The following is a 26343-nucleotide window of genomic DNA, read 5'->3' as shown; positions in this document are numbered from 1 at the left end:
GTCACAGTCACCCTCAGCAGGAACAGAGAGCAGGAGGCAGAGCGGCCTGCGCAGGCGGGTTCCTCGCGGGGTCCCCCAGAGTGGCTCGCGCAGGTGGGCTCCTCCCGGGGTCCCCCAGGGCGGCCCGCGCAGGCGGGCTCCTCTCCCTGCAGGACCTTGGGGCCTCGCCCTCACTGGGGCGCCCTGACCTGAGCACACCAGTCCCAGAGGGACAGACAGCGTCTCTCCCTCCTGCACACACACACCACAACTACTGGTGAATGCCTGCACGGCCGGCTGCTTCTCACAATAGGCTGTAAGCAGCTGTGCACGCAGACCCGTGGGACTGTGCCTCAGGTGCACCCCCAAACTAGGAGAGCCCCAGTGCTGGGCCCTCTGACCCGGTCCACGTCTTGTGCAGATACCCTGCACGCCCACAGCAGGAAAGAACAGTCCAGCATCCCTCCACAAGTCACCTCCTCCTCCAGGAACAGCAAGCTCACACACAGCTGCCTGGCCGAAACGACGTCCTCCCCTCTCACACACTTGAAGATGCACAGCTGCCGCTGGGCTGGGCTGATCTGGTCGGTGAGAGGGGCGAGGGCTCCCCCTGGCGGCCACTACCAGGAAGCACTCGACTTCAGAGTCAGTCATTAAACGTATTTAATTTTCATCAGAATTGATTTTACACCACTTGATTTCAGATGGTCATCCATTTATAAAGGTTTAAACAAAACAAAAAGACATGCAAGCGTTTACCGTTATATTGGAAGAATGCCTCCTCCTCCCCTTACCCCTTGCACCGCAAAGCGATGTAAATTCACCCACACCAACAGAAATTAAAAATCTAATGCATATCAAGGCCTGGGACTTCCCTTCTGTACAGGAAGCGCTCGTCGTCTCCTCGCTCCTGAAGGCCTGCAGCCCAACTGGACTGACAGCAGCGCTCCCAGCACACACACACCGTCCTCCAGCCTGCTGGGCAAGTCTGCACGAGCCTCCTCCTGCCCCCAGGTCTCCCCCCCTGCCCCCCACAATACCCCCTGGAGTAAAACAGCAGCTCGCTGGGTCTCGGCTCCGCCCGTGACCCCCCCCTCTCTCGCAGCTGCTGGGGCTAAGGGCCCGGTGCAGAGAGGGAGGGAGGGACAGGGGTGGAACTGGACAGCAGCGTGCGTGACCCCCCCACCCACCCCCCCCTGCAGAGTTCCAGCTGCCCTGGTGCTGCACTGATCGCCCCCCCTCCCCCCGGCGAGGGCCTGCCAGACCCTACTCTCCCTCCCGGAGATCCTCCGTTCCCCTGGTGACCCCGGCCCCAGGAGGCGGGGGGGCGTGCGGTGGGTCGGCTCCGGCCTCTCCGCTGCAGCGGGTCGGGCTGGTACTCGGCGGCGCCCAGCCGGTCGGCGCTACTCACAGCTTCTCACTGAGGGCACAGACAGGGCAGGAGGTGATGGGCAGGCGGGGGGGGGGGGGGTCAGGGGTGTGGGCTATCGGCCGAAGGCGCAGGCTCACTCTCACCTGTCGAAATGCGCCAGGATGTCCTGCAGCTGGGCGATGAGGGTGCGGTGCTCGTGGGGGCTGCTCTCCAGCACGCTGCACAGCCGGCTCATGTATGCATCGAGCGTCCCGAAAGAGGGGGTCTCCCCTGAGCCTGCGGGGGTGGGGTGGGGAGGGAGAAGGTCAGAGGGGGAGCCAGGCCACATGCACCGACCTGACCCCGGCGGCGGGGCAGGGAGGGGCGGACCGACCTGGCAGGGGCACGGCGGACAGGCTGGTGGCCAGCGTGTGTTTGATGGCCAGCAGGTGTCGCTGCAGGGCCTGCGTGCGCCTCTCGTCCTGCCCCAGCTCCGCCTCCAGCCGCTCCTTGGCGCCGTGCATGTCGGCGATGTGCTTCTGCAGCGCGGCGTTCTGCTCCTCGAACTCCATGTTCGCCTTCCGCAGGCGCCGCAGCTCCGCCTCGCGGGCTGGGGGGGGGGACAGAGACACAGACTCCCGCTGCTTAGCAGGCTGATCCACTCCGGGTTTTACAAGCTACCGACGAAGCTGCAACACGACAGATTTATTTGAACTCCATGCAGATCCAGTCACAGTGTGGTAACAAGCAGGAAGCTCCCCGCAGCTACCGATGTGTTGTAGTGTGTGACGCTCTCAATAATAATTCCTTCACTCTCTGTGCCCTCAGCTTTGCTAGTCCACAGGAACCATACCTTTGTTCTGGTCCAGAAACTCCTCTGTAAATATCGGCACATCAAACTTCCAGAACCTGTCGGACAGCTCCGCGCCCTGAAGGACAGAGGAAACTGGCTCAGTCTCCCTCCTTCTCTCCCCACCACCTCCCCCTCTGTGTTGCCCTCTCTGGGTCCCCACCTCCCCCTCTTCCACACCCTTCATATTCACCTTGTGCCCTGTGGGTCCGGAGCCTGTGGCGTTGATGATTACAGATGCTGACTCTTCTGGAAAAGACAAGCAGACAGAGGGAAGCAACTCGTTTTCCCAGCTCCCGCTGAGCTCCGGGCCCAAGCCAGGTGACCCGGCCGGACAGGAGGAGGAATATCACGAGCCAGCCCTGCAGGGATAGCCACCGACCTCGTTTGACCTTCTTGTCCTGGATCTTGGCAGCGCTGAGCCGGAACGCCTCGCTCTGCTGGTACTCCTTCAGCTCCCGGACGTACTGCTGCTTCTCCCGCTCAGCCTCGTCCAGGTACCGCTGGGCGCAGAGGGGCGGACAGAGAGCAGCGAGAGGGAACGCAAATCCAAGTCAACCAAACCACACTACTTCACCCACTGGGACACACAATACAAACAGGGACGCTACAGAACCCTAAACAGACAATACACACTGAGCAGGGTGAGACACAGCAAGGAGCAACAGACCCTGACCACAGCCTGGCCATAGAAACTGGGCGACACAGGCAGACCTGGCTGCCCAGAGAGGACAGGCTGTGCTCCCACTGCCAGCGGGGAGAAATAGAGACAGAGGTGCACTTCCTACTGCACTGTGACAGATATGATGGAATTAGAGAAACATTCTTCCCCAAATGTACAAATCTAATCCCTGAATTCCCACACCTGCCAGAATCACAACAGCTCCCAATTCTACTGGGAGAGGGAGGAGGGAACTCAGTTGAACTGGCAGCCCAGTATGTGATCTCCTGTCACAGCCTGAGGAACACTGGGCCTGTCTCCCAATGATGTTCTATGTGCTGTATGTAAATGTCCATAGATGTTGTATTTTCTGTATATGCTTTGGCAACACTGAAATTCAGTGGTCATGCCAATAAAGCTGTCTGAATTGAAATGAAACTGATCAGAGACAGCACAGAGTGCAGACAGAGGCAGAGACAGCACAGAGCGCAGACAGAGAGACAGAGGCAGCACAGAGCGCAGAAACACCAGAAAAGCACTACGAGAACTATCAAACCAAAAACACAATGCAGTGAGATGGTAAAACACCACAAACACACTCTCAAGAAGAAAACTCTCAGAAATCAAGGAGTCAATAAATCGAAATTATTTCTGGAAAAAATGAAATCATTTAAATAAATCAAACCCAGAAGAATTAGCCATCAGTTGGATCAGTCTGAAAAACCTATTTTATGAAAAAATTGAAAATATCTGAATTGGCTATAAAAGACAACCAAAACCCCTTAGACTCCCAGATCACAGAACAGGAGCTGCTCCAAGACAAACTCCAGACCCTCAGACCACGAAAGGCCTGTGGCCAAGACGAAGTGGACAACGAGATGCTGAGACACAGCAGCTCGAAGCTGCAGCAGGCCCTGCTCAAACTCTTCAAACTCGTCCTGAGAGCTGGCTGGTTCCCTGAGCCCAAGAATCAACAGCTGATCACATCCATCTATAAGAGTGGAGACAGACTTGACCCTAATAACTGGAGCACTGAAGCAACCTGGGAAAGGTAGTGTGTAATACCATGAATACCCGATTGTCTGCTTTATTGATTGCAAAAAAGCTTTTGACTTAATTTGGCACAAAGGATTCTTTTACAAACTCCTTCAAAGTAGTTAGGAGATCAACTCTACGACGTAATTAAGTCGATGTACTCGAAGAACAAGTGTGCAGTGAAAATCGGAAACAAAAGGACAGAATTCGTCACTCAGGGTCGTGGGGTCAGACAGGGCTGCAGCCTGAACCCAACACTGTTCAATATCTATAAACAAGTCTATCAATGTTCAATTTCATCAATGAGTTAGCAGATATGTCGGAACAGTCTGCAGCTCCTGGTCTCACACTACAATACACACAGATCAAGTTCCTGCTCTATGCAGATGCCCTGGTCCTGCTGTCGCCCAAAGAACAGGACTTGCAGCAGAACCTGGCACTGCTGGAGCAGTACCGATAGACCTTCATGCTGACAGGCAATCTGGACAAGACCAGAATTGTGGTTTTCTACAAGAAGGCTCTACAACATCAACCCCCCTATAAAGATTTTGCTGCGAATACTTGAAAGTGTAATCCAACCAATTGTAATATAAGACAGTGAGGTGTGGGGTCTCCTCATAGACCAGGAGTACACTTAATGGGACAAACACCCCATAGAAACTCTGCACGTGGAGATCTGTAGAAACATCATCCATGTGCAGAGAAAAAAAAGAGTAATAAAGTATTGGCAATAATTAAAAAGCAGCAACCAAAACCCCTACCACAACAAGGCCCTGCTGAGCCAAGAGCTGAGCCTAACAAAGAGCCCTCTGAGCCAGCTGGTCCTGAGGGTCACTGACCTGAGCCACACCGACACCAGCCAGCCTCAGGACAGCACTGCTAGAGCACCTCAACTCAGACTCAACCACATCACAGCACAGATCAAACAGCGATTTCTCACACACTGGGACACTCACACACAAACTGGAATGCTACAGAATCCTAAATAGACAATACACACTACCTGAATATTTGACCAACATAAGTAACAGCAAAAAGAAACAGACCCTGACAGTACAGGCTCGGTGACCACAGCCTGGCCATAGAAACTGGGCGACACAGGCAGACCTGGCTGCCCAGAGAGGACAGGCTGTGCTCCCACTGCCAGCGGGGAGAAATGGAGACAGAGGTGCACTTCCTACTGCACTGTGACAGATACTCTGGGATTAGAGAAACATTCTTCCCGAAATTTACAAATCTAATCCCAAAATTTTCACAACTGCCACAATCACAACAACTCCCGATCCTACTGGGAGAGTTGAACTGGCAGCCCAGTATGTGATCTCGTCAAACCCTGAGGAACAGTGAGCCTGTCTCCCAATAATGCTCCATATGTTTACACATAAATATCTTATGATGTGTCTGTATTGGAAATGTCTGTAATTGTCTGTAGACTTTTTTATGTTAATTTTCTTTTGCTTTTACACTGATTTTAGTCATTGGTCATGCCAACAAAGCATCTTGAATTGAAATTGAATTGAGAGACAGAGACCAGAAGACAGCACAGAGCACAGCCAGAGACCCCGAGACCACGCAGAGCACAGCCAGAGAGACAGACCGAGGGAGACGGAGACACACAGAGACAGAGCAGAGCACAGCCAGAGAGACAGACCGAGGGAGACGGAGACCAGAGACAGCGCAGAGACAGCACAGAGACAGCACAGAGACAGCACAGAGACAGACAGCTCAGCTCAGCCGCCCCGCGTGGCACCCCGCCCACATGCTCACCTGCTTCTCCTGGGGGGCCAGGCGGCTCCACTCGGCGCCCAGCCTCTTGGTGATCTCGGGGAAGGGCAGGTCGGGGTGCTGCGCCCGGATCTGCTCCCGCCGCTCGTTCAGGAAGCGCACGTACCCCGTCACCGGCGCCTTCGGCCCGTTCGGCAGCACCTTCTTCCTCTTCTTGCCCTTGGGCCAGCCACGCTTCTTCACGGGCTGGGGGGAGAGAGGGGTCAGTGTGTCTGCCCCGGGGCGGTCAGTCACGAGCGCGCCCGGCAGTCCGTCCTGACCTCCTCCTCGGGGGCGCGGCCCGGCTGGCCGGCGGCTGGTCCCTCGCTTTCGGGGGGGTTGTGGGCACGATGGGTCCCCACCTCCGTCTGCTCCAGCTTCACCCCGCCAGCGATAAACACCCCCCCATTCATGGCAGAGCTCCGCGAGGGGCTGGGGAAGAGGGGGGTGGGGGGGGGAGAGGGATTACCAACCGAGACACACCTGAGGATCTGAAACGACTCAACCCAAGGAAGAGACAGAGCTGCCCCTGCCCTCACCCCAAGCTCTCACCCCACCTTTGCCCCAACTCCTGCATACTCACTCAGTGGCGCCGCCCTGCTGGTGCTTAGTGTTCTGAGACATCCCTGCACCTGTCTGGAGAGAACAGACACAGTCACAAACACAGAGCCCCCCCCCCACACACACACACACACACACACACACACACACACACACACGTCCACTCAGGGACAGTCAGGCCGCAACACGGAGCTGCCGAACGGACCCCCGACCGCCAGAGGTGAGGAGGTCAGACCCGCACAGTCTTCTCGCTAGAAAGCCGCTCCCTCCGCCCACAGAACGGCGCCCGACCAGCAAACACCCCAATTTTAAACAACATCGCGACTGCGCCCCAAACGGTTCCGCGCTGGTCCCAATTATAATAATTAAGGTAGACAGGGTACAGAGGCTCAAATATGAAAGGCAGAATCCATCACGAACTTGTTATATAACTTAAATATAAATTAGTCACAGCAGTTTGTATCTTTTTTTCTCCATCTGCTACAGCACGGCCCCCCTCACGGTGGAGTTATAATAACCAGGCTTTTAACAAAAGAGCACATAATCCTACGCTTCGTCTATCTCTCACGGCTAAAACCGAACCTGTGAGGCCCTACAGCGGGTCTCAGCTCGGCCGCTCGAAGTTTTACAAGTTCTCTATGGAGAAACCACGTTTTTTTTCCACACAGATAATTCAATAAAACACGGGGAAAAAAACTTCACAGTTACCTCTCGACAACCCACAGCTTCTCGCTATCCGCCCTCTCAACCAAACTCCGGGAAGGCAATTATCATACCGCCCTGAGCCATTCCATTGGCTCTCCCGGATATCCGAAACTCTGATTGGCTCTGAGGGTCCGCGGAAGGCGGGGTGTCTGCCTCTTATAAAAAGTAATCGGGAAGCCTGGATTGGGCAAGAGCGATTAAGCACGCGTTCTATTGGGTAATATGGGTGTCAGTCACGGAAAAGGTTCACCATATGGTTTGTCTTTTTTTGTTTTGGGTCTTGAGAATTGCGAAATGTGATTTTATAACAAATACATTTTTACATTAAATAGGATTTCAACTTCTGGTTGAGATTATTTTTTCTTTTGTTTTTGCGACATAGAAATTTATTTGGTAATAAAGTTATATGCTCTCAGTGCGTATGCAGGTTCTCAATTCTAATATTTAAACCTGAGATTTTCTTGAAACAAAGTCAATAAAACTTTTCTAAGAGTAAAATGTATCCCTACATTTTTGTTTTCACGTAACACAAAACGGTAATATTTTAGCCCCACTTTACATATACAATGTATATATTATCCAGTATATAAATATGTCCATAATCCCAGTCCTGGAGGTCAGTGTGTCTGCAGGCTGTCCAGTCCTGGTCCTGGAGGGGTCAGTGTGTCTGCAGGGTGTCCAGTCCTGGTCCTGGAGGGTCAGTGTGTCTGCAGGGTGTCCAGTCCTGGACCTGGAGGGGTCAGTGTGTCTGCAGGGTGTCCGGTCTTGGTCCTGGAGGGGTCAGTGTGTCTGCAGGGTGTCCAGTCCTGGTCCTGGAGGGTCAGTGTGTCCGCAGGGTGTCCAGTCCTGGTCCTGGAGGGGTCAGTGTGTCTGCAGGGTGTCCGGTCCTGATCCTGGAGGGGTCAGTGTGTCTGCAGGGTGTCCGGTCTTGGTCCTGGAGGGGTCAGTGTGTCTGCAGGGTGTCCAGTCATGGTCTTGGAGGGGTCAGTGTGTCTGCAGGGTGTCCAGTCCTGGTCCTGGAGGGTCAGTGTGTCTGCAGGGTGTCCAGTCCTGGTCCTGGAGGGGTCAGTGTGTCTGCAGGGTGTCCAGTCCTGGTCCTGGAGGGGTCAGTGTGTCTGCAGGGTGTCCAGTCCTGGTCCTGGAGGGTCAGTGTGTCTGCAGGGTTTTCCAGTCCTGGTCCTGGAGGGGTCTGTGAGTCTGCAGGGTGTCCGGTCCTGGTCCTGGAGGGGTCAGTGTGTCTGCAGGGTGTCCAGTCCTGGTCCTGGAGGGGTCAGTGAGTCTGCAGTGTGTCTGCAGGCTGTCCAGTCCACTAGGTGTCTAACACTGTGGACCCCTGCTCTGAACCCCAGGAGGGAGGCTGTGACTTGCCCCAGTCGGTGCTCTGGGGTGCTCTGCTGGGTGACTTGCCCCAGTCGGTGCTCTGCTGGGTGACGGAGGGTTTGGCCTGGGGTGACCAGGCCGGCAGTGTGAGCTCAGCCACACCACTTCCCAGCTACTGAACCTGGATCCAGCCATTACAGTGCTCTTCCCTTACATTCAGAACTGACCCTTCATTGTTCAGTCAACCCAGATTACTTCTGTAATTAAAGAGTACCGAAGGACTTGCAAGGCTATCCAGGGCTCAGCAGGAGCTTCCTCGCTCTCCAGAGGAGTTGGGCCAGGGCAGGAGCGCTGTGTCACCACCATCCCACCCTCTTCAACTGTGCAGCCTGCTCCTGGCTTCCCTTCCAAAGCAACGTGTATTTTAATCCTAAATTTGCTCTGAACACCAGAATCACTAGACCTCTCTGTGGTACAGCCCGCTCCTGCCCTGATATCCGAGTCCACCGTCACTCCCGAGGTAACAACCTCTGCATAAAAATTACACGATGACGATGCAGAGCGTGAATTTGACAGGAGGGTGTTGTTGCACTAAACGCCGAGAAATATTTAATCTCATCAAACCAAGGCACGGCGTCTGGCTTGCGAGCAGATCCCTGGCCACCCCCCTAGCCCGCCGCTGTCCTCTCTCCCCGGCGATGCGCTCCGACTCCGATCCCAGCCGTGCAGTGCGGCGATGCGCTGCTGCGCCTGTCTCTTCCATTCCAAGATGGCTGCGGGTGGGAGCGGCGGTGGAGCTCCGTGTCTGAATTTCTCCAACCCCGGACCCCTCGGCAATGTGCAGTCGAACAACAGCGCTCAGGCCTCGGCCAACAGCGCCGGGGCATCGCCGGGGCCTGCGGGAGGGGTGCAGGGAGCGGGCGGGCACTGCAATCCTCAGCCGGGCCCCGGCGCAGGCGGCGGTGCCGCAGTTGGCGCTACCCCGGCGACGCAGAACGCTTCCTCGCAGGGCGGCTCGGCTCAGGGCGCCGGCGCTGCGGCCGCGGCCGCCGGGGAGACGGCAGCCGCAGTCTCGGCCTCGGTCACGCCGTCCTCGCTGCCCTCGGCTCCTGCAGCGGCCGCCGCCGTGCTGGTGTACCGGGAGCCCGTGTACAACTGGCAGGCAACGAAGAGCACGGTGAAGGAGAGATTCGCCTTCTTGTTCAACAACGAAGTCCTGAGCGACGTGCATTTCTTGGTCGGGAAGGGCATGGGGGTACAGCGCATACCTGCGCACAGGTGAGCCGGCTGCGACATGCAGCACAGACGGTGACTGCGCTTTAAAAATATATTGTATGATAATCACGGCAGAACTCTGCGTCTTGCGTACGGATGTTTTGCTGTGATTATTATGCGCAGTATTTTAGCTAAAGGACCGGACATTTCTTTTAAAAAAGCGTTCTGTGGCAGATCATGTTGACAGTTATATACTATTATTATAAAGACTGCCTGTGTTCTGGGTGAGGACCATGCTGAGGTCTGTGCACACACGCAGACTCCAGGGCAGAAATAGTCCGAGCTGCAGGTGAGACTGTAGACAGTGGAGAATGACACGAATGTCCGAAACAGGACCCGACCCGACCAGCTGTCAGGTGTGGCGCGTGTTTCTGCAGGACATTTTCGGATTCCCCTGTGTGTCTGTGGCAGGTTTGTGCTGGCCGTGGGCAGCGCCGTGTTTGATGCCATGTTCAACGGGGGAATGGCCACCACTTCCACTGAGATCGAGCTGCCGGACGTCGAACCCGCCGCCTTCCTAGCGCTGCTCAAGTGAGACTCGGTCACCCCAGCCCTCTCGCTGTCCGCCTGTCTGCCCCTGCGTCAGTGACTGTGTGTCTCTGCCCCTGTGTCAGTGACTGTTTGTCTCGCCCCCTGTGTGTCTCTGCCCCTGTGTCAGTGACTGTGTGTCTCGCGCCCTGTGTGTCTCTGCCCCTGTGTCAGTGACTGTTTGTCTCGCGCCCTGTGTGTCTCTGCCCCTGTGTCAGTGACTGTCTCGCGCCCTGTGTGTCTCTGCCCCTGTGTCAGTGACTGTTTGTCTCGCGCCCTGTGTGTCTCTGCCCCTGCTCCAGCCCACGCCAGTGTCTCTGCCCCTGCCCCTGCCCTTGTCTCCGTTCCTGCCCCTGGCTCTGCTCCAGCTCACACTCCTGCCCCTGACCCTGGCCTTGAAGTCTAGAGCTCTAGTGTTATCCTCGCTGCACTGCCTGTGCCAGGCATGATCTCTGCGCTGCATGTGCCAGGCATGATCTCTGCGCTGCGTGTGCCAGGCATAATCTCTGCATTGCGTGTACCAGGCATGATCTCTGCGCTGCGTGTGCCAGGCGTGTTCTCTGCTCTGGGTGATCCAAGTGTGTTCCCTGCGCTGTGTGTGCCAGGTTCCTGTACTCAGACGAGGTGCAGATCGGGCCGGAGACGGTGATGACAACACTCTACACGGCCAAGAAATACGCGGTGCCGGCGCTGGAGACTCACTGTGTGGAGTTCCTGAAGAAGAACCTGCGCGCCGACAACGCCTTCATGCTGCTCACGCAGGTACAGCACAGCGCGTGGCCCTCTGAGCGCCTGCACGGAATACGGTGAAACAGCAAGATTGTAAAATTCTCATTTTGGGGGGGGGGGTGGTTGTTGTTCTGATGTGGGCAGAGGCAGTGGCTGCTCACTTAATTTTCTTAAACTTTAGTGGCTTGGCAGTCGGGCCTCGGTGTCCCGTTGCTCTGTGAGCGCCGAGTCATGTCTTGGTGCTCTGTTGCTCTGTGAGCGCTGAGTCATGTCTTGGTCCCCCATTGCTCTGTGAGCGCTGTGTCAGGCCTCACTGCTGTGCTCCGTTCTGGTACCCTGTGTCGATGAGCTGTGTTGCTGTGTTGTGCTGCAGGCCCGGCTGTTCGACGAGCCCCAACTGGCCAGCCTGTGTCTGGAGAACATTGACAAGAACACCGCCGACGCCATCGCGGCCGAGGGCTTCACCGACATCGACCTGGGTAAGACCCGGTCTGCCTGCGGCGCCACAGGTGGCCGCGCCGCGGGTGAGTGACTCCGGCTCCCTCTCGCCTCCCGCAGACACGCTGGTGGCGGTGCTGGAGCGGGACACGCTGGGCGTCCGGGAGGTGCGGCTGTTCGGGGCGGTGGTGCGCTGGGCCGAGGCGGAGGCCCAGCGGCAGCAGCTCCAGCCGACGCCGGAGAACAAGCGCCGCGTGCTGGGCAAGTCCCTCTCGCTCATCCGCTTCCCGCTGATGACCATCGAGGAATTCGCCGCTGGTACGCCTGCCCGCTGCCGGCCCCTGGTCCCGTTTCCGCCGTGCTTCCTCCGAGACGGGCTGGAGAGCTTCAGCACCAGAGAGGAAGGACCTCTCTGGTCTCCACATTGTGTGGCCTTGTTTATCCGTACAGCTGTTTGTGAATTAATACAGTAAATCAGTAATTTACCTTATTGCATCATGGGAAGACAATGATAAAGAATACCCAGGAGATGAGTGAGTTCTCATGCTATTGATCAATCGATCAATCAAGTTCTCAAGTACTGGTTTCTTGTAGCTGGTCGACCCACCTGTCTCTCTGCTTCGTTCCCTGACTCTGTCCTTGCCCAGGTCCGGCCCAGTCCGGCATCCTGATGGACCGGGAGGTGGTCAGCCTGTTCCTGCACTTCACGGTCAACCCCAAGCCACGGGTGGACTTCATCGACCGGCCGCGCTGCTGCCTGCGCGGGAAAGAGTGCAGCATCACGCGCTTCGGCCAGGTGGAGAGCCGCTGGGGCTACAGCGGGACCAGCGACCGCATCCGGTGAGCTAGACTGGGGCTCCTGTGCCACAGGGCTGTCCCAAATCCTGCTGCCCTCTGACCCCTCCCTCCTTCTGGGGCTCCTGTGCCACAGGGCTGTCCCAAATCCTGCTGCCCTCTGACCCCTCCCTCCTTCTGGGGCTCCTGTGCCACAGGGCTGTCCCGAATCCTGCTGCCCTCTGACCCCTTCCTCCTTCTGGGGCTCCTGTGCCACAGGGCTGTCCCGAATCCTGCTGCCCTCTCACCCCTCCCTCCTTCTGGGGCTCGTCTGCCGTAGGGCTGTCCCGAATCCTGCTGCCCTCTCACCCCTCCCTCCTTCTGGGGCTCCTGTGCCACAGGGCTGTCCCGAATCCTGCTGCCCTCTCACCCCTCCCTCCTTCTGGGGCTCCTGTGCCGCAGGACTGCCCTGAATCCTGCTGCCCTCTGACCCCTTCCTCCTTCTGGGGCTCTTGTGCCGCAGGGCTGCCCCAAATCCTGCTGCCCTCTCACCCCTCCCTCCTTCTGGGGCTCCTGTACCGCAGGGCTGCCCCGAATCGTACTGCCCTCTGACCTCTCCCTCCCTCTGTCCCTCTCTCAGGTTCTCGGTGAATCGCCGGATATTCGTCGTGGGGTTCGGGCTCTACGGGTCGATCCACGGACCCACGGATTACCAGGTCAACATCCAGGTCCGGCTGAGTCCCTGGTATCTTGTGATGAAGGGGAGGGAGGGGATGAGGTTCTGGGCTCGAATGTCAAAGCAGAGTGCAGCTCCGCTGCTCTGTAACCTCTGTTTCTTCCTGTGCGTGTACCCCCAGATCATCCACACGGACAGTAACACCGTCCTGGGTCAGAACGACACCGGGTTCAGCTGCGATGGCTCAGCCAACACCTTCCGGGTCATGTTCAAGGAGCCTGTCGAGATCCTGCCCAACGTCAACTACACTGCCTGCGCCACGCTCAAGGTGTGTGTGGGCATCCCGGGGGGCTGATTCTGTGGGCGTCCACGGAGGGGTTCTGACCCAGATCTCTCTCCCAGGGCCCGGACTCCCACTACGGCACCAAGGGGCTGCGGAAGGTGACCCACGAGTCGCCGTCGACCGGCACCAAGACCTGCTTCACGTTCTGCTACGCCGCAGGAAACAACAACGGCACCTCGGTGGAGGACGGACAGCTGCCGGAGGTTATCTTCTACACATAGTGACCCCTGACCTCCGGGGTCACCTCTTCAACAATGACCCCTGGCCTCTGAGGTCCTCACAATGTAGTGACTCTTGACCTGTGAGGTGGTCACCTAGACACAATGACTTTTGACCTCTGCAGGTTAAATCTGTGCACGACACACATGAATACATGATGACCTTTGACCTTAGAGGTCATTTTCTCTGGCTAGAGTGGTGAGGGGTGGAGGGGGTGTGGGGTCACCGTTTACAGCTAATACAGCTGCTGGGTGGAAGACTGAGGGGTTATCTTCTTGCAGTTGTGACCTCTGGGGTTAGAGGTCATCTAGAAACCCTGACTGACCGGCACAGATGTTGGAGTGAGGGTGGGGGGGGGGTCTGGGGACTCTCCTGTGATCATAGTGAACCCCAAAGGCTGCAGTCTTGCTGCTACTAGCAGCCTCTCAAGTGAGCTGGTCACTCTGTCACTGTGTTGTTCTGCATGTGACCGTCAGAGGGAAACTTGAGTTCAGCTGAGCCCCACCTGTGCAGTTACCCTAGATCATAGAGGGGGTCCCCTATTCCCCCTTGTCCTTGGCATCTTGAGTTAACACAGGTGTTCATTTTCACAGTTTTCTTTGCCTGAGCATCTACACACACAGTGTGCCCTGGGGTGTGAAGACACTGGGCTTGAAATTTTTAAATCAGACCCACAGATCCAGAACCTTAACTTTTAAATGAAGTAAAAGGGTCCATAGAACCCATTCTACTCCTGACCATGGGTTTTGCCCGGGAGGAGGGCGTTCGGTTATCTCAGTAGCAGAACAAGTGGGTCCAGCTCAGTCTCCAGCAGAGAGGCCCGTTGGCGCTGCTGGGGTTCGAGCCGAGGGGCTGTGGCCCGTGGGGGTTTTGTTGTCGTGAGCGCCCAGGGAAGGCCCGTGAAACGATCTGCTTCTGCCCCCAGCACAAGGGAGCAAGTGGGACGCCGACCTGCGTGGCGCGGTGTGGCTCTGCCTGCTGGGCTCTGCTAACCACGCCCGTGTTCTGATGAGCTCATCTGCAAACGTGAGAGCCGCACGCGCAGGAGGGACACAGAACTCCCCCCAGCCACCACAGGCTCCAGTGTTTTTTTCAGAGGGGCTCTGAATGACTGAATTGAATGTGTCAGTTGCTTTATTAAGGAAAGTTAACATCCTCTCCAGATCCCTTTCCTTGACTGTTTAAAAGCCTTCTGTCAAACCTGCAGGATGGGCCTGGACTCCCCACCACAGAGACTAAAACTACATAATGACAACGTACATGAGCAGGCAGTTAAATTAGCTGAGCTGGATTCTGGTTCGTCTGGTGGGTGAGAGTTTTGGGGTAAGAGGAGCAGTCTTGCACACCTGTGCTGCAGGTAGCTCAGGTGGTGTTGTGCATGCCATGATGAGAGATTTAGATACATCTATACTCTGCTTTATGTGTACTACTCCATTTTTATGCATCAAGCAGCCTTCTTGCGGAAGAATATTGAATTCTCTTCATTAGTACTTGAGAATGTTTTTTTTTTAGTCGATCCAAAGCTCGCAGCTTAATGGTAGAAACTGACAATCTCACTTTCTCCTGAATGTGTAAGAAATGTTTGTGTGCTGTTTGAGTTATGTAATTGTCCTTTGTAAATGCTTTATGTGTGCTCAGTCAAAACTGTAAATATTCACTGCAAATATTAAAAAGTTACCTGGTGACTGGTTATCCAAGTGCTGAAACCTCACGTAGCAAGAGATGAGTCTCTCGTGGTAGGAGAGTCTCATCTTTCTCCAGCCCAGAGAGACCCCTGTAGCTGCAGATTTGTGTTCTGCTGGGCCCATAATCACCAGGGCAGGCCGATGCCAGTGTGTGATCTGTTTCCCGGTTTTGCTTTCTTTCTGTTCTGCACATTCCTTAGGGAAAAACACTCCTCTAAGTCAGTGGTTCCCAATCCTGGTCCTGCTGTTTTTCATACCATTCCAGCATCATTAGATAATTATCTCCAGCTCCCAGCTGGCAGCTCACTGCAGCCCAGCAGGTGTGAGCCTGGTCAGTACCTGGAGGGAGACTCCTGGGAAAGCGGAGGTTGCTGCTGGAAGAGGTGTTAGTGAGACCAGCAGGGGGTGCTCACCCTGCAGTCTGTGTGGGTCCTAATGCCCCAGTATCGTGACGGGGACACTGTACTGTAAAAAGGCGCCGTCCTTCAGCCAAGATGTAAAACCGAAGTCCTGACTCTCTGTGGTCATTAAAAATCCTGGGGTGTCTCTCAAAAAGAGGAGTGTTACCCCAGTGTCCTGGCCAAATTTCCCCCTGGCCTTTACCCATCATGGCCTCCTAATAATCCCCATCTCTGAACTGGCTCCCTCACTCTGCTCTCCTCCTCACTGAGAGCTGGTGTGTGGGGAGCAGACTGGTGCATCATCCAGGTGAGTGTGGAGGGGATCCCCATTACCTCTGAAGAGCTCTGAGTGGAGTGTCTAGAAAAAGCACTATGTAAGTAAACAATTATTGAAGACCTAATTAATCAAAAGTTTCTTCGAATTGAATACTTGCTCTTTGTTTTCTGGGATTTTATTTCTTTTACAAAATACAACAGTTAAAGCTCCAACGTTTCTTAGCTGGGAACTGTTCAGACTCATCTTCCTCTTATTAAAGGTCAACAGCAGTCCCAATTTCACAGATCAGTCACTAAATCCTGGAAGCAAAAATTAATTGACGCTATAGAAAATTTTAAAAACTTTGCATTAAGCACAGAATCATAACCTTTGTGAAAGTAGCGTGAGCTGCCGTGTCGTTGCAAAGCCCTGGTCTCGAGAACCTCACCAGCATTGTTGCCTTGTTCTGAATCAATATGGTGCTGGGCATACCTGCAAACTGTCTATTTAGTGCTGTAAATAGTGTGTACATTTTCCTTTTATTGTGGTTTGAAATGCACTCGTCAATGCGGATTCTAATCCTGAGATAGAGTTGCAGTTCCCCATTAAGTCAATGAAAGAGGTTTGATTGTGTAACCAAGGGATCAGCTGGACTAGGCCACAGGAACGATCACACCCAGAAGTTACAAAAATAAAGTCCTATAGAACATTAAAACAGGATGTTTTAAGTTGACTCCTGCTGTAATTATATTGGACTAGTAGGGAGTGTTTTTTCACACATCTACCAGATGGTGCTCTTCAAGCATGTGGATCAAATATCCAACTACAGTGTAAGCGAGCAATGGGCCTTTAGCCCAGCGCTTATAGACAGCCTAGCATCCAGCAACCCATTGTGGAGAGATGGTAGAGCATAAATTATAACATAAGTTAAGGCTTCTGGCACTTGTTGTCCCTTGCACACTTAAGAAACCATAGCCCCATATCCACCCTCTCCACACACATCATCAAACCTGTTTTTACGGCTGTTTCGATTAACCCATCCCTCAATTCACAAACACCCAGTTTCTTCACCCCTGAAGCCACCACCAACATCACAAGATCTCTCAACAGCCTCCTCGCATCAGTAGTTTTAAACTCCTGCACTGATGGATTCGGTGCTCTGGTAGGGGCAGTCATGTCTGTTTCCTAGATGTGGCACAATTCAAAACTTCTACACACACAAGGAGCCAGTTGTTTGTAAATCGAGGGGTGTATTTCCCCACACCAGGATGGAAACCCAGACCTCTGCTCACAACCTGACACCCTCAAAAGCTCTGGGTAAGATCTTAAGAAAAAGACCAGAGAACATCTCCAGTTTTTATGTTCATTTATTGTTTATTTTTTTCTCCATAATTTGTTTTATGTAGCCGTTGAGTTCGTCTGGATTTCTCCATTTTGGCAAGTCAAGTGTCTGTGATGCTCGCGGTGGTCTGTACAGTCCTGGCCCTCACCCAGGCGCAGTGGAGGAAGATGAAGGGGGCAGGGGAGGTGGGGTGGGGGGTGCCGGGGGGGGGTCATTACAGTTTGTCCAGGAAGTTGTCCAGAGCTGGGATGCCCTCCTTCAGCCCCTTGCGCTTGCGTGTCTCGGCCACGACCTGGGCGGGCTTGCTGGTGGCCTCGTAGGGGTCCCCGGGCAGCACCTGCCAGTGGTCGAACACGCACTGCGGGAAGGCCTGGCCTCCGGTGTTGGAGCGCAGGTCGGCGGTGAAGCCTGGGAAAAACACACGGTGTCAGGAGTGTCGGGCTTGTCTGTCACGGGCTGAGCCGAGGACACTGGAATAAATCTGAACCTGCTCCCAGGGTACCAGCCCTACATTTGCAGTTACTACACCTATCTAGTGCAAACGGACAAAGACATTGGAACAAATAAAGATTGTAAGGGCTCCATAGCTGAGATATGGACACTAGTTAGGTATTCTGGGACGATGCTGCAGAGAGATCTCTAGCTGGCCTTGCAGTCAGAGCATCACTACCTGGGGCAATGGCTAACCGTCTCAAAGTGCATCCAAAGATCAGCATCAACACTCACCGAAGGACTCGTTGACGGGCAGGTAGGCCTTGACGATGAACATGGGCGTCCCTGCCACCTGCGACTCCTCAAACACGTGGCCTCTCTTCCTGTTCAGCACACCATAGATTCCGCCCACAACCTGCTCAGGGCACTGCGATTGGACAGAACAGAAATTCAATCCCAACGCTCTCGGCAGGCAGAGAGCCCCGCCCATACAGGACCTGTCGGACTGGGGGGCAGCAGAGCAGATTTACAGCAGGGCTACTCAAGTCAAAACGACTTCAGACCAGTATCCGAGAACGTCAACAAAACACAAAGCAGCCTGGCTGCAGACAGGAAAGCAGTGTTGAATATTTTCTAACACTTCTGCCTTTTAAAGCAGAAGTGACTAACAAGGAGGTTGATTGGCCCAACAGGATTTCACAGGCAAAGTGACTAAAAACTAGACGGGTAAGAATGCGATCAGACTCACCTGGATCTCCACCAGGTAGATGGGCTCCATGAGGCGGGGCTGGGCGGTCAGCTGGCAGGCGTACAGCACGCGGCGGGCTGTGGGGATGATTTGGCCGCCGCCGCGGTGGATGGCGTCCGTGTGGAGGGTCACGTCGTGGATGTCGAAGCGCACAGCGCGCATGTTCTCCTCGCACAGGGCGCCCTGCCGCGGGGGGGAGGAGGGGCTTAGTCACATGGCCAAGAGCCCCACCAGCCTCATTCACAGACGAGGTCTCTGGTCTCGGTTCTGGAGAACCTAACCCAGTAGGTCAGCACTCTCGGAACAAGCCTCCTGAATGTCAACTCCTAACGCTGGTGCATCAGGTAGACTGTTCAGCCCTCGGGAACCCGAGTCCTTGACTGAAGGACACTCGGGTTTTACTCCCAAAGCTCCAATTACCATCAACCGACCACAACTCGACAGTGCCGCGTCGTTAGAAGCTGTACGATTTGTCACGTATAAAACTAGATGGGACCAGATCGGATCACTCTCACGAACATCGCCACAGCACTGACCAGCAACAGGAAAAACTACAAACTGGCAGCATCTGTGAACCCCCTACTACCAGGTCCCAAGCTCCTCGCAGAACCTTACAGTGGCTTGGACAGAGCGTCTAAAAGCTGGACGGCCAGGTTTCTTATTCTTAAATCCCTGGATTAGCTGCTCAAGTGACAAAAATCATTCCAGGTCTTCTAAAGCTAAATTAGAGTGACCTACAGGTTCCCCCTGGGACCGGAGCCATTAGCCCACCTCCCCAATCCCTCTTACCTCCTTGGTAGCCCACTGGAACCCAGCCACCACACTGTCCTTGATCTCATTCAGGTACTGCACTCCCTTGGTCACGTCCACCAGCACGTTGGGCCCGGTGCCATCGGGCCCGAAGCACCAGATCTTACGGGCCTCGCCCACATCCCACTCGTACTTGTCGGCCAGGTAGCGGGCCCGCGCCTTCAGCTCCTGGCGCGCGGTAACGTCGCCCTTCTCGATGTCCTCGGCCAGCCCCTCGGGGAAGGGGCGGGCGCGCATGTACAGGCGGTTGTGCTTGTTGGGGGACTTGGACAGGCACATCTGGTTGGACTCCTCGCTCACCGTCTCTCTGTAAGACACCACGGGGTCCGATTTCTGCAGGGGGAGAGAGAGGGAGAGGATGAGTCAGGACTGATGCACACCACCGCCGGCAGAGCTCGGGCACACGGCTGTGCGCTTCGGAACAGGCCTGCAGGGACCTCGCCCCCCCCCAGTGACCCGGCAGGCTGCAGTACAAGCTGGGCCTCCGCGCAAGAGTGTTGGCCGATAAGGCCCGTCTTCGGCAGCGATGGTACTGCGGACCGGACAGGACAGTTCATCGCACCACAGCGACCAGCAGGGGTCGCTCTCCCTGTATCTGCAGGCCCATGATACCGACCACCGCACCGTCACCATCTCTCCCAGAGCCTGCTGGGGATTGTAGCACGCAAAGGGTTCTGCAGGCTAGCAGGTTAGCTCAGCACAAGGCAGAGGCCTGGAGCAGATAGTGCCTCCTGCTCTATACCACCAGAAGAATGCAGTCTCTGCAGAATCCAGCACCCAGGCCTTACTGCGTAGCTCTCCGTTGCAAGCAGCAGCTCAATTCTGTACAGGCCTGCAGCTGTGTTTAAAGTGACGATACAAACTCGGGCAGAACAGCAGCCGAGTGCTAGACCACGGTCAGCAGTAAAACCCGCCACGCCCCAGCCGTACCTTCAGTGGAATGCAGGCGTGGTCCTCCTCCAGGTCCTTGAGGCAGATCTCCAGGTGCAGCTCTCCAGCGCCGGCGATGATGTGCTCGCCAGACTCCTCGATGATGCACTGCACCATGGGGTCGGACTTGGCCAGGCGCTTCAGCCCCTCCACCAGCTTGGGCAGGTCAGCGGGGTTCTTGGCCTCCACGGCGACGCGCACCACGGGGCTCACGCTGAACTTCATCACGCGCATGTTGTGCGCCTGCTCGAAGGTGGTGATGGTCCCCGTCTTCACCAGGAACTGGTCTACGCCGACCAGCCCCACGATGTTGCCGCAGGGTACGTCCTCGATGGGCTCCACGTACCGGCCCATCATCAGGATGGTCCTGAGAGGAGCACAGGAGAGGCCGGTCAGACCCGACGCGCCAGCCCAGAACCAGGAGCCTCAGGGGCAGTCTCCTGAGCCCACCAGGCCCGGCCACCCCCAACCGGTACTGACCTCTGAATGGGTTTGAGGTAGAGGTCCTCCTTCTTTCCTGGGGTGTAGTTTGGTCCCATGATCCGGACCTTGAGGCCGGTGGAGACGCAGCCAGAGAACACTCTGCCGAAGGCGTAGAATCGTCCCTTGTCAGAAGTCGGCACCATCTTGGAGATGTACATCATGAGAGGGGCCTTGGGGTCGCAGTTCTTAATGCCTGAGAGAGGAAAGACCGTTACTGACTGGAAAGTACTGGGGGTTAGAGCACAGTATCTCCACAGCCTGGACATGCTCTTAGAAATAAGCAGGGCTCATCCAGCAAAAAAAGCAGCTAAAAGGATCTAGTGGGACTTCATAGGAACAACAAAAGCTCATCACTTCAAGGTAAGCTATCCCCTGAAGTCAGGAAAACATCCACACAGCACCGCAGGGCAATAAACGATCATATCGCATTGAGCAACCGAGGCACCAATACGTCCCAACAGCAGCAGCAACAGCAGCAATACCCCCCCCCAGTGCTCACGATCCCTACCCATGGCGGCCTCGTCGTCGCCAGGCCCCTCGTACAGCAGCTCGCAGCGGTACTTCTGGGCGGTGACGGGCGAGGGCAGGTGGATGGTGATCATCTGCAGCAGCGCTTCTCCCGCCGGCAGCCAGCGGCGCATCACGGCCTTCAGCAGCTGCTTGCCCTCCTTGTCCTTGTCCTCGTTGTCCAGCTTGATGTCCAGCTTCTCGATCAGCTTCGCCGTCTCCTCCTTCTTGAAGTTCATGATGGCGTCGAACACCTGGAGGAGCACGAGGCAGGCGTTACCATGCAAACCCCAAAACAACTGGCCAACACCAGATTGTGTCGCTGCAAGACCTAGGAACTACAATCGCCAAGCTGCTATACAAAATCCCTCAACTACACCTAACGGGAATCAAAGCTGTGAAAACTGAGTAGCTTCGCTCCTTCTAGACCGCAGAGCACACAGCTGTGTGCTGCTGCGATTGTGGGGCCCTGCGCTGCCATGCAGTCAGACTAAAGTCTCTCATCACCAGCCAGTCAGGTCAAAGTGAAGAATGTTTCAGGTCATCACTTGCAGGCAAGAGCGTTCAGCTGACAGGATCTCCCTCTTCTGCCAGGGCTACAAGTCTGGAAGAGCTCCCCACTAGAATACAGGAGCTGGGGCATCCCCGGCCTCACAGAGCCCCCCACAGGCTGCTCACCTTGAAGATGGGGTCCAGGATGAGCTGTGCAAAGGTGCGGGGCAGCTTCTTGCCGTCTGGGGAGTTGGCGGTCTTGCTGAATTTCCCGGTAGCTGGGTCAAAATACCTACAGACAGGGGAACAGTTACTCAGAGCCCTGAAGCGGAGGCTTGGTGTTTATCCAGAACTCGGGAACCTCGATAACACACACCTGTCTCCCCACAGTTTCTTCATCATGTCCTCCACCTTCTTGGCCCTCTCGGCCGGCGCCAGCTGGGCATCACCCTTGGCAGCGAACTTAGCCACATACATCTCTGCAAACTGCTTCAGGGTGAAGGCCCAGCCGTGCAGACCAGAGCCGAACCCCACGGTACCGATCACTGGGTCAATCTGAGTGGTGGAGGAGGAAGAGAGAAGCATGAGTTTTCAAAATACAAACCTCCCAGTATCCCATCTTGCACCAGCTTGATCCAAACCTGCCTCCAACTGCAAGCCAAAGGCTCAGTGTTGTGCTCTACCAGCAAGCCAAACCTCTACAGCCCCTGGGGGCGGAGACTATAGAACGCCCTCACAACGCCCCCCGGGCAGTCTACATTCCCAGCACCTCACCATGATGTTGCCCATGGGCCCGGTCTCGTCCTCCCCGTAGGTGGAGATGATGACGTTGACGTTCTCCACAATGCGCTGGAAGGTCTGGTACAGCTCCTCCGGCTCCAGCTGCAGCTCCAGCAGGGCCCGGTCCATCTTGTTCATCATCAGAACCGGCTTGATCCGCTCGGCGATGGCCTGCCTCAGCACCGTCTCGGTCTGCACGCACACACCTGGCCAGGGAGGGAGTGCAACGGCTCAGCATCCTGCAAGGCCAAGCTACAAAACCCTCAGAACTACACCAAACTCACTACACAGCCACCCAGTGTACGAAATCACCCACTAGGCATCGAGCATAACAGTGCATCAAACTGATCAGCGCCCGCCGGTGGCTCCTCTCGTACCGGAGACGCAGTCCACGACCACCAGGGCACCGTCAGTGACGCGCAGGGCGGCGGTGACCTCCGAGGAGAAGTCCACGTGCCCGGGGGAGTCGATCAGGTTGATGAGGAAGCCGGAGCCGTCCTTGCACTGCTTGATGAAGGCCAAGTCGTTGTCGCTCAGCTCGTAGTACATGGAGATGGCACTGCGCAGGGAGGGAGAGAGCAGCCCATCAGTCAAACAGCAGTGCTGTAACGCTTCTGAAAAAGCTCGACGAGGCGCTCCCAGCTCCTGTTGTGCACTAGCCAGGCGTCTCTGCTGAACAGACAGCGATGTGTACAGCAGTCGAGTGCGACTGTGGCCGTCAAACACCCTCTTTCCAGCCGCACCGGGGACTGAACCGCATCGCCCCCGGGACGTTAAATTATCAAGGTGACCACAGCAGTAACAAGGCCAGACCCCCGTCGCCACGGCGACACTCACGTGGACTTGATGGTGATGCAGCGCTCCTGCTCGTCCTTGCGGGTGTCGGTGAAGCGCGTCTCGCCGGCGCGGGCCGAGGCGATGATCCCCGCCTTGGACACCAGCGAGTCGGTCAGGGTGGACTTGCCGTGGTCGACGTGGGCGATCACAGACATGTTCCGGATGTTGGACTTCTTGTCCATGATGGCGCGGATCTGGTCTACGGTGAAGTTCACCTGGGGGGGGGGGCGGACAGGACCGTCAGGCAGAACAGCACAGACCGGACCTGCACCTTGGGCAGAACTGGGCTTGACGAGGCCAGGAGGACCTCGGTGAGCTACAGCGCCGCAGTCTAACGGACATCCCTTACCAGGCTACGGGCATGAGGCACAGGCGTGAGCCGCAGGCTAGGAAGCAAGCACTGCGCACCCCTGTGTGACTAACACCTCAGCCTGTTTTTACCAGTCAGAGAGACAGCAGGGAGCACATTCACCGATAATTACTGTCCCAATTAAGAGAGCTGCTCTCGAGTTCAGCAGATTTTCCTCCATCATTCCTAACCTCCCTGAACACCCTTGGCCGAGGACTCGTTCTAGTTAACAGGCTCACTCCTGCTAATCAGGGTCCGCGGGGATGCTGTTGCCGATGGAAACCACAGCTGGCCCACCCTTGACGCCCACACCCTGGTCAGTCTCACCAGTGCCACAACTGGAGGAATTCGAGTGGGCCTTCCCTGCCAATCCGGACCAAGTCCATCTGACCCGAGGGACCAGGCTTTCCACGTGACCTTTCGGCTCCCGTTTTAAACCCCCCTCACTACGAGACCCCAAACCCCCGGCCTGCTGAGAGGCGACTGGACCCCAACACGGCCCTCACAGGAGCGTTAAGAGGGCCACGCCGCGGGATCAGGCGGCTCCGCTGGCTCGGAGCCGCAGTTACACGGTCCTGTAAGGACTAACACCCCCCCTAACGCGGCAGAAACCGTGGGCGCCTGACAATGGTGGGGCCCAGCGCCACCCCGCGCACAATAGCGGACTCCTGACGCTGCAGGAACCGGTGCTCAGCGCCGCAATGGGGAGGGGGGGGGGGGGGGGGGGGTTCTGCAGCACCGCGGAGGGGCTCAGTCTTTGTCTGAGCCTGACGTAATAGCGGCTCGCTGTCTGCGGGCTGAACGACCGCGTACAAGCTCATCGACCTCTGCGGAGGTGATTATCGAGGCCGTCACCTCACCCACCGCCCCTACACCGGAGGAAAACCCTTATCCTTCCCGTCTGCAAGCGTACAGGCTCAGCCCCGGTGCGGCCTAACTAAACGTTATGATTGCGCATCATCAGGACAAGAGCCAAAAACGGGCCTGTAGCTAACGGGCATTTAAATCGACTTCACTCTCTTATTTTGGGGCCGCCCTCGCGCGCCCATTGAAGCGTACCGACTCGGGCCTCCCCTCCCTTGCTGCAGCCGGCATCGAGTTGAACTCCTCCCCGCTCGCCGGTTCCGCTCTAACGGCTGAGCGCCGCACTCGAGCGCCGAGGCTCCGCCAGCGGGCCACGTGGATACACGGCCCGAGCCGGGGGCAGCCGGGCACAGGCGCGGCCGGTCTCACCCCATAGAACCGGCTTCGCTCCATTTAAAACACGAGAGAGCTCCATAATACAGACATTTTACGTAAAAAAATGAACTATTTGAATTGACGTCACCGGCTTCAAGCAGAGGCTGGGCACCGAGAAGACACGATGACTGACCCAGCCGGCTGCCCATGACAAAGCCGGCGGCCGTTAATCCCAGCACAGACCGAGGAGCCGCCCTGTCTCCCCGCCTCCCAGCGGGGCTCCCGGGGCCGGACTCCCCTCCGCGCAACAACAAACAGAAAAACACGCACAATCGCCCCCGCAGGGTCCGGCGCTCAGCGCATTTTCACTGCCAGGAAATCAGACAGGAGCGCCTGACAGAGCGGGGTCTCGGCGCCGCTCCCTCTCGCCCCGGACACGGGCAGCGGGTGGCGGGGACTCTTCCCGGCCGAGCCGGGGCTCAGCAGCTGCCATCTTGCCGCCTCTACCCGCCGACTCCGCTCCCTGTCCATCACCCCGCGGCCACGGACCCCGAGCCGCGCCCGGCCCCCATACCCGGCCCAGCAGGAGCGGCGGGCAGCAGGGCGCCCGGCCCCTAGCTCCAGACCGCGCTGTCACTCACCATGTTGGCGGATGGTCTCGGATTCTTGATACGGACAAAGATGCGGGGAGAGATACGCTGCCCACCACGGTCGCGGATAGGCAGGGAAGAGAGAGCTGACGTCAACAAGCACGCTTTTATACTGCCGGCGCCACGTGACCGGCGTGCTCAGCGTGCCCGAGCGTGCGCAACGTGGAACTCCCCCCCCCCTCGGGTAGCGCGGGCGTGACTCACGCTGCCTGCCTGTGGGCAATGACACGAGGGACATTATCGTGACTCGTGGCAGACCAGTCACACCCTTCGCGGAAAAATATTGCGAGGAGGCGAGATAAAGACACAGATGTAACACAGCCAGATGGAGCTGCTTTCAGAGAAAGCGTAGGGCTAAAGACTATAGTAGTTCAAGGAGGGAGCTGCGTCAGCAGGCGTAGGCCGCGAAGGAAGAAGTAAAGGTTTATTCCTGCTGAAAAGAGAAGAAAAGACACACAACATTTCGGTTGTGAAGCCTTCTTCGGGTGCGATACGGACAAGGATGGGGGGTTAAAGACTGTGATATACTGTAATGTATATCGCTATATATGTCCAGATCTTGAATCGTAATGAAGATCAGTATTAGTCTTGAACAGAATATTATTTTGTGTATAAACTGCCCCTAGCGGTAGAGAATACGGCACTTACAATTACTTAACTGAGGTGGAAGAAGATCTTTATAAATGCTTTAAAAGTGTATATGGAGACATAGAAAAGTTGAGATCGAAGGGATATTATACTCATCCAGGTCTTCTGCCAGCACCTCTTTGATCCAGGATGTCACCCAGCTGTTTCTTTCAGCAAGCCGGGGTATCGGCTTCGCTTGTTCCACCCTCCCACAGCCCTCTGTGTAAAGAAGGGCCTCGGGGCCTGTTCCGAATGCCCCCCCCTGTAGTTTTCATCTGTGTGGTCGTGTTTCCCTGCAGCGCCGACTCGGAAGAAGTCCGCGCCTCTGAGGCTCCGGCGAGCTCGGTTGCCTACAGACCCGCTGTAAAACCCCGCAGGACTCCGTTTGAATAATTAGGGATCAATTATGTTCCAGCTATTGAGGCTAGGAAGTTGCTCTGGCAAAACGTTTTTATTTCTCTTTACTTTCTAGTGTGAGGACACCCACCACTGTCCCTGTCCCTGTCCCTGTCCCCAAGAGACCCAGAGTCAGCTGCCTGAATGACTGCCGCCCCACTGCACTCACATCAGTTATCATGAAGCGCTTCGCGCGGCTGGTCAGAGCATCCACCACCTCCTCACTGCCTG

General features: G+C 56.1%; 3 protein-coding genes across 5 annotated transcripts; 1 reads left to right on the top strand and 2 right to left on the bottom strand.

Moving 5' to 3' along the window:
- Nucleotides 1-624: 624 nt before the first annotated feature.
- Nucleotides 625-8918, bottom strand: hmg20b (high mobility group 20B). Of its 3 annotated transcripts, none has more exons than XM_088907910.1 (10): nt 8851-8918; nt 6224-6276; nt 5922-6072; nt 5644-5847; nt 2563-2683; nt 2374-2429; nt 2184-2259; nt 1725-1940; nt 1495-1627; nt 625-1399 (listed from the first exon to the last, which is right to left on the bottom strand). In XM_088907910.1, the coding sequence occupies exons 2-10, from the start codon at nt 6262-6264 to the stop codon at nt 1387-1389; spliced, it is 1011 nt and encodes a 336-aa protein (XP_088764036.1). In that variant the 5' UTR covers nt 6265-6276; nt 8851-8918; the 3' UTR covers nt 625-1386. The 3 variants fall into 3 exon arrangements, with proteins under 3 accessions (XP_088764036.1, XP_088764034.1, XP_088764035.1); XM_088907908.1 differs by lacking the exon at nt 8851-8918 and adding an exon at nt 6910-6951; XM_088907909.1 differs by lacking the exons at nt 625-1399; nt 8851-8918 and having other exon boundaries at nt 1491-1627; nt 6224-6934.
- Nucleotides 8919-8945: 27 nt separating this feature from the next.
- LOC148813733 (BTB/POZ domain-containing protein 2-like) lies at nt 8946-14890 on the top strand. The gene is made up of 9 exons (XM_088907907.1): nt 8946-9504; nt 9913-10032; nt 10635-10791; nt 11132-11237; nt 11317-11514; nt 11844-12036; nt 12611-12698; nt 12828-12974; nt 13049-14890. The coding sequence occupies exons 1-9, from the start codon at nt 8963-8965 to the stop codon at nt 13208-13210; spliced, it is 1713 nt and encodes a 570-aa protein (XP_088764033.1). The 5' UTR covers nt 8946-8962; the 3' UTR covers nt 13211-14890.
- A 2014-nt stretch (nt 14891-16904) lies between these two features.
- LOC148813732 (elongation factor 2b) lies at nt 16905-25182 on the bottom strand. Its single transcript, XM_088907906.1, has 13 exons — nt 25081-25182; nt 22912-23126; nt 22452-22633; nt 22069-22280; nt 21671-21849; nt 21481-21586; nt 20804-21056; nt 20293-20488; nt 19813-20179; nt 18862-19215; nt 18073-18255; nt 17619-17751; nt 16905-17300 (listed from the first exon to the last, which is right to left on the bottom strand). The coding sequence occupies exons 1-13, from the start codon at nt 25081-25083 to the stop codon at nt 17107-17109; spliced, it is 2577 nt and encodes an 858-aa protein (XP_088764032.1). The 5' UTR covers nt 25084-25182; the 3' UTR covers nt 16905-17106.
- Between the last annotated feature and the right edge of the window lie 1161 nt (nt 25183-26343).

This window comes from Atractosteus spatula, chromosome 28 (assembly GCF_055471065.1).
Source record: "Atractosteus spatula isolate fAtrSpa1 chromosome 28, fAtrSpa1.hap1, whole genome shotgun sequence".
NCBI lineage: Eukaryota > Metazoa > Chordata > Actinopteri > Semionotiformes > Lepisosteidae > Atractosteus > Atractosteus spatula.
Note: the sequence above shows the minus strand (reverse complement) of the source record. Positions and strands in the feature narration are given on the sequence as shown.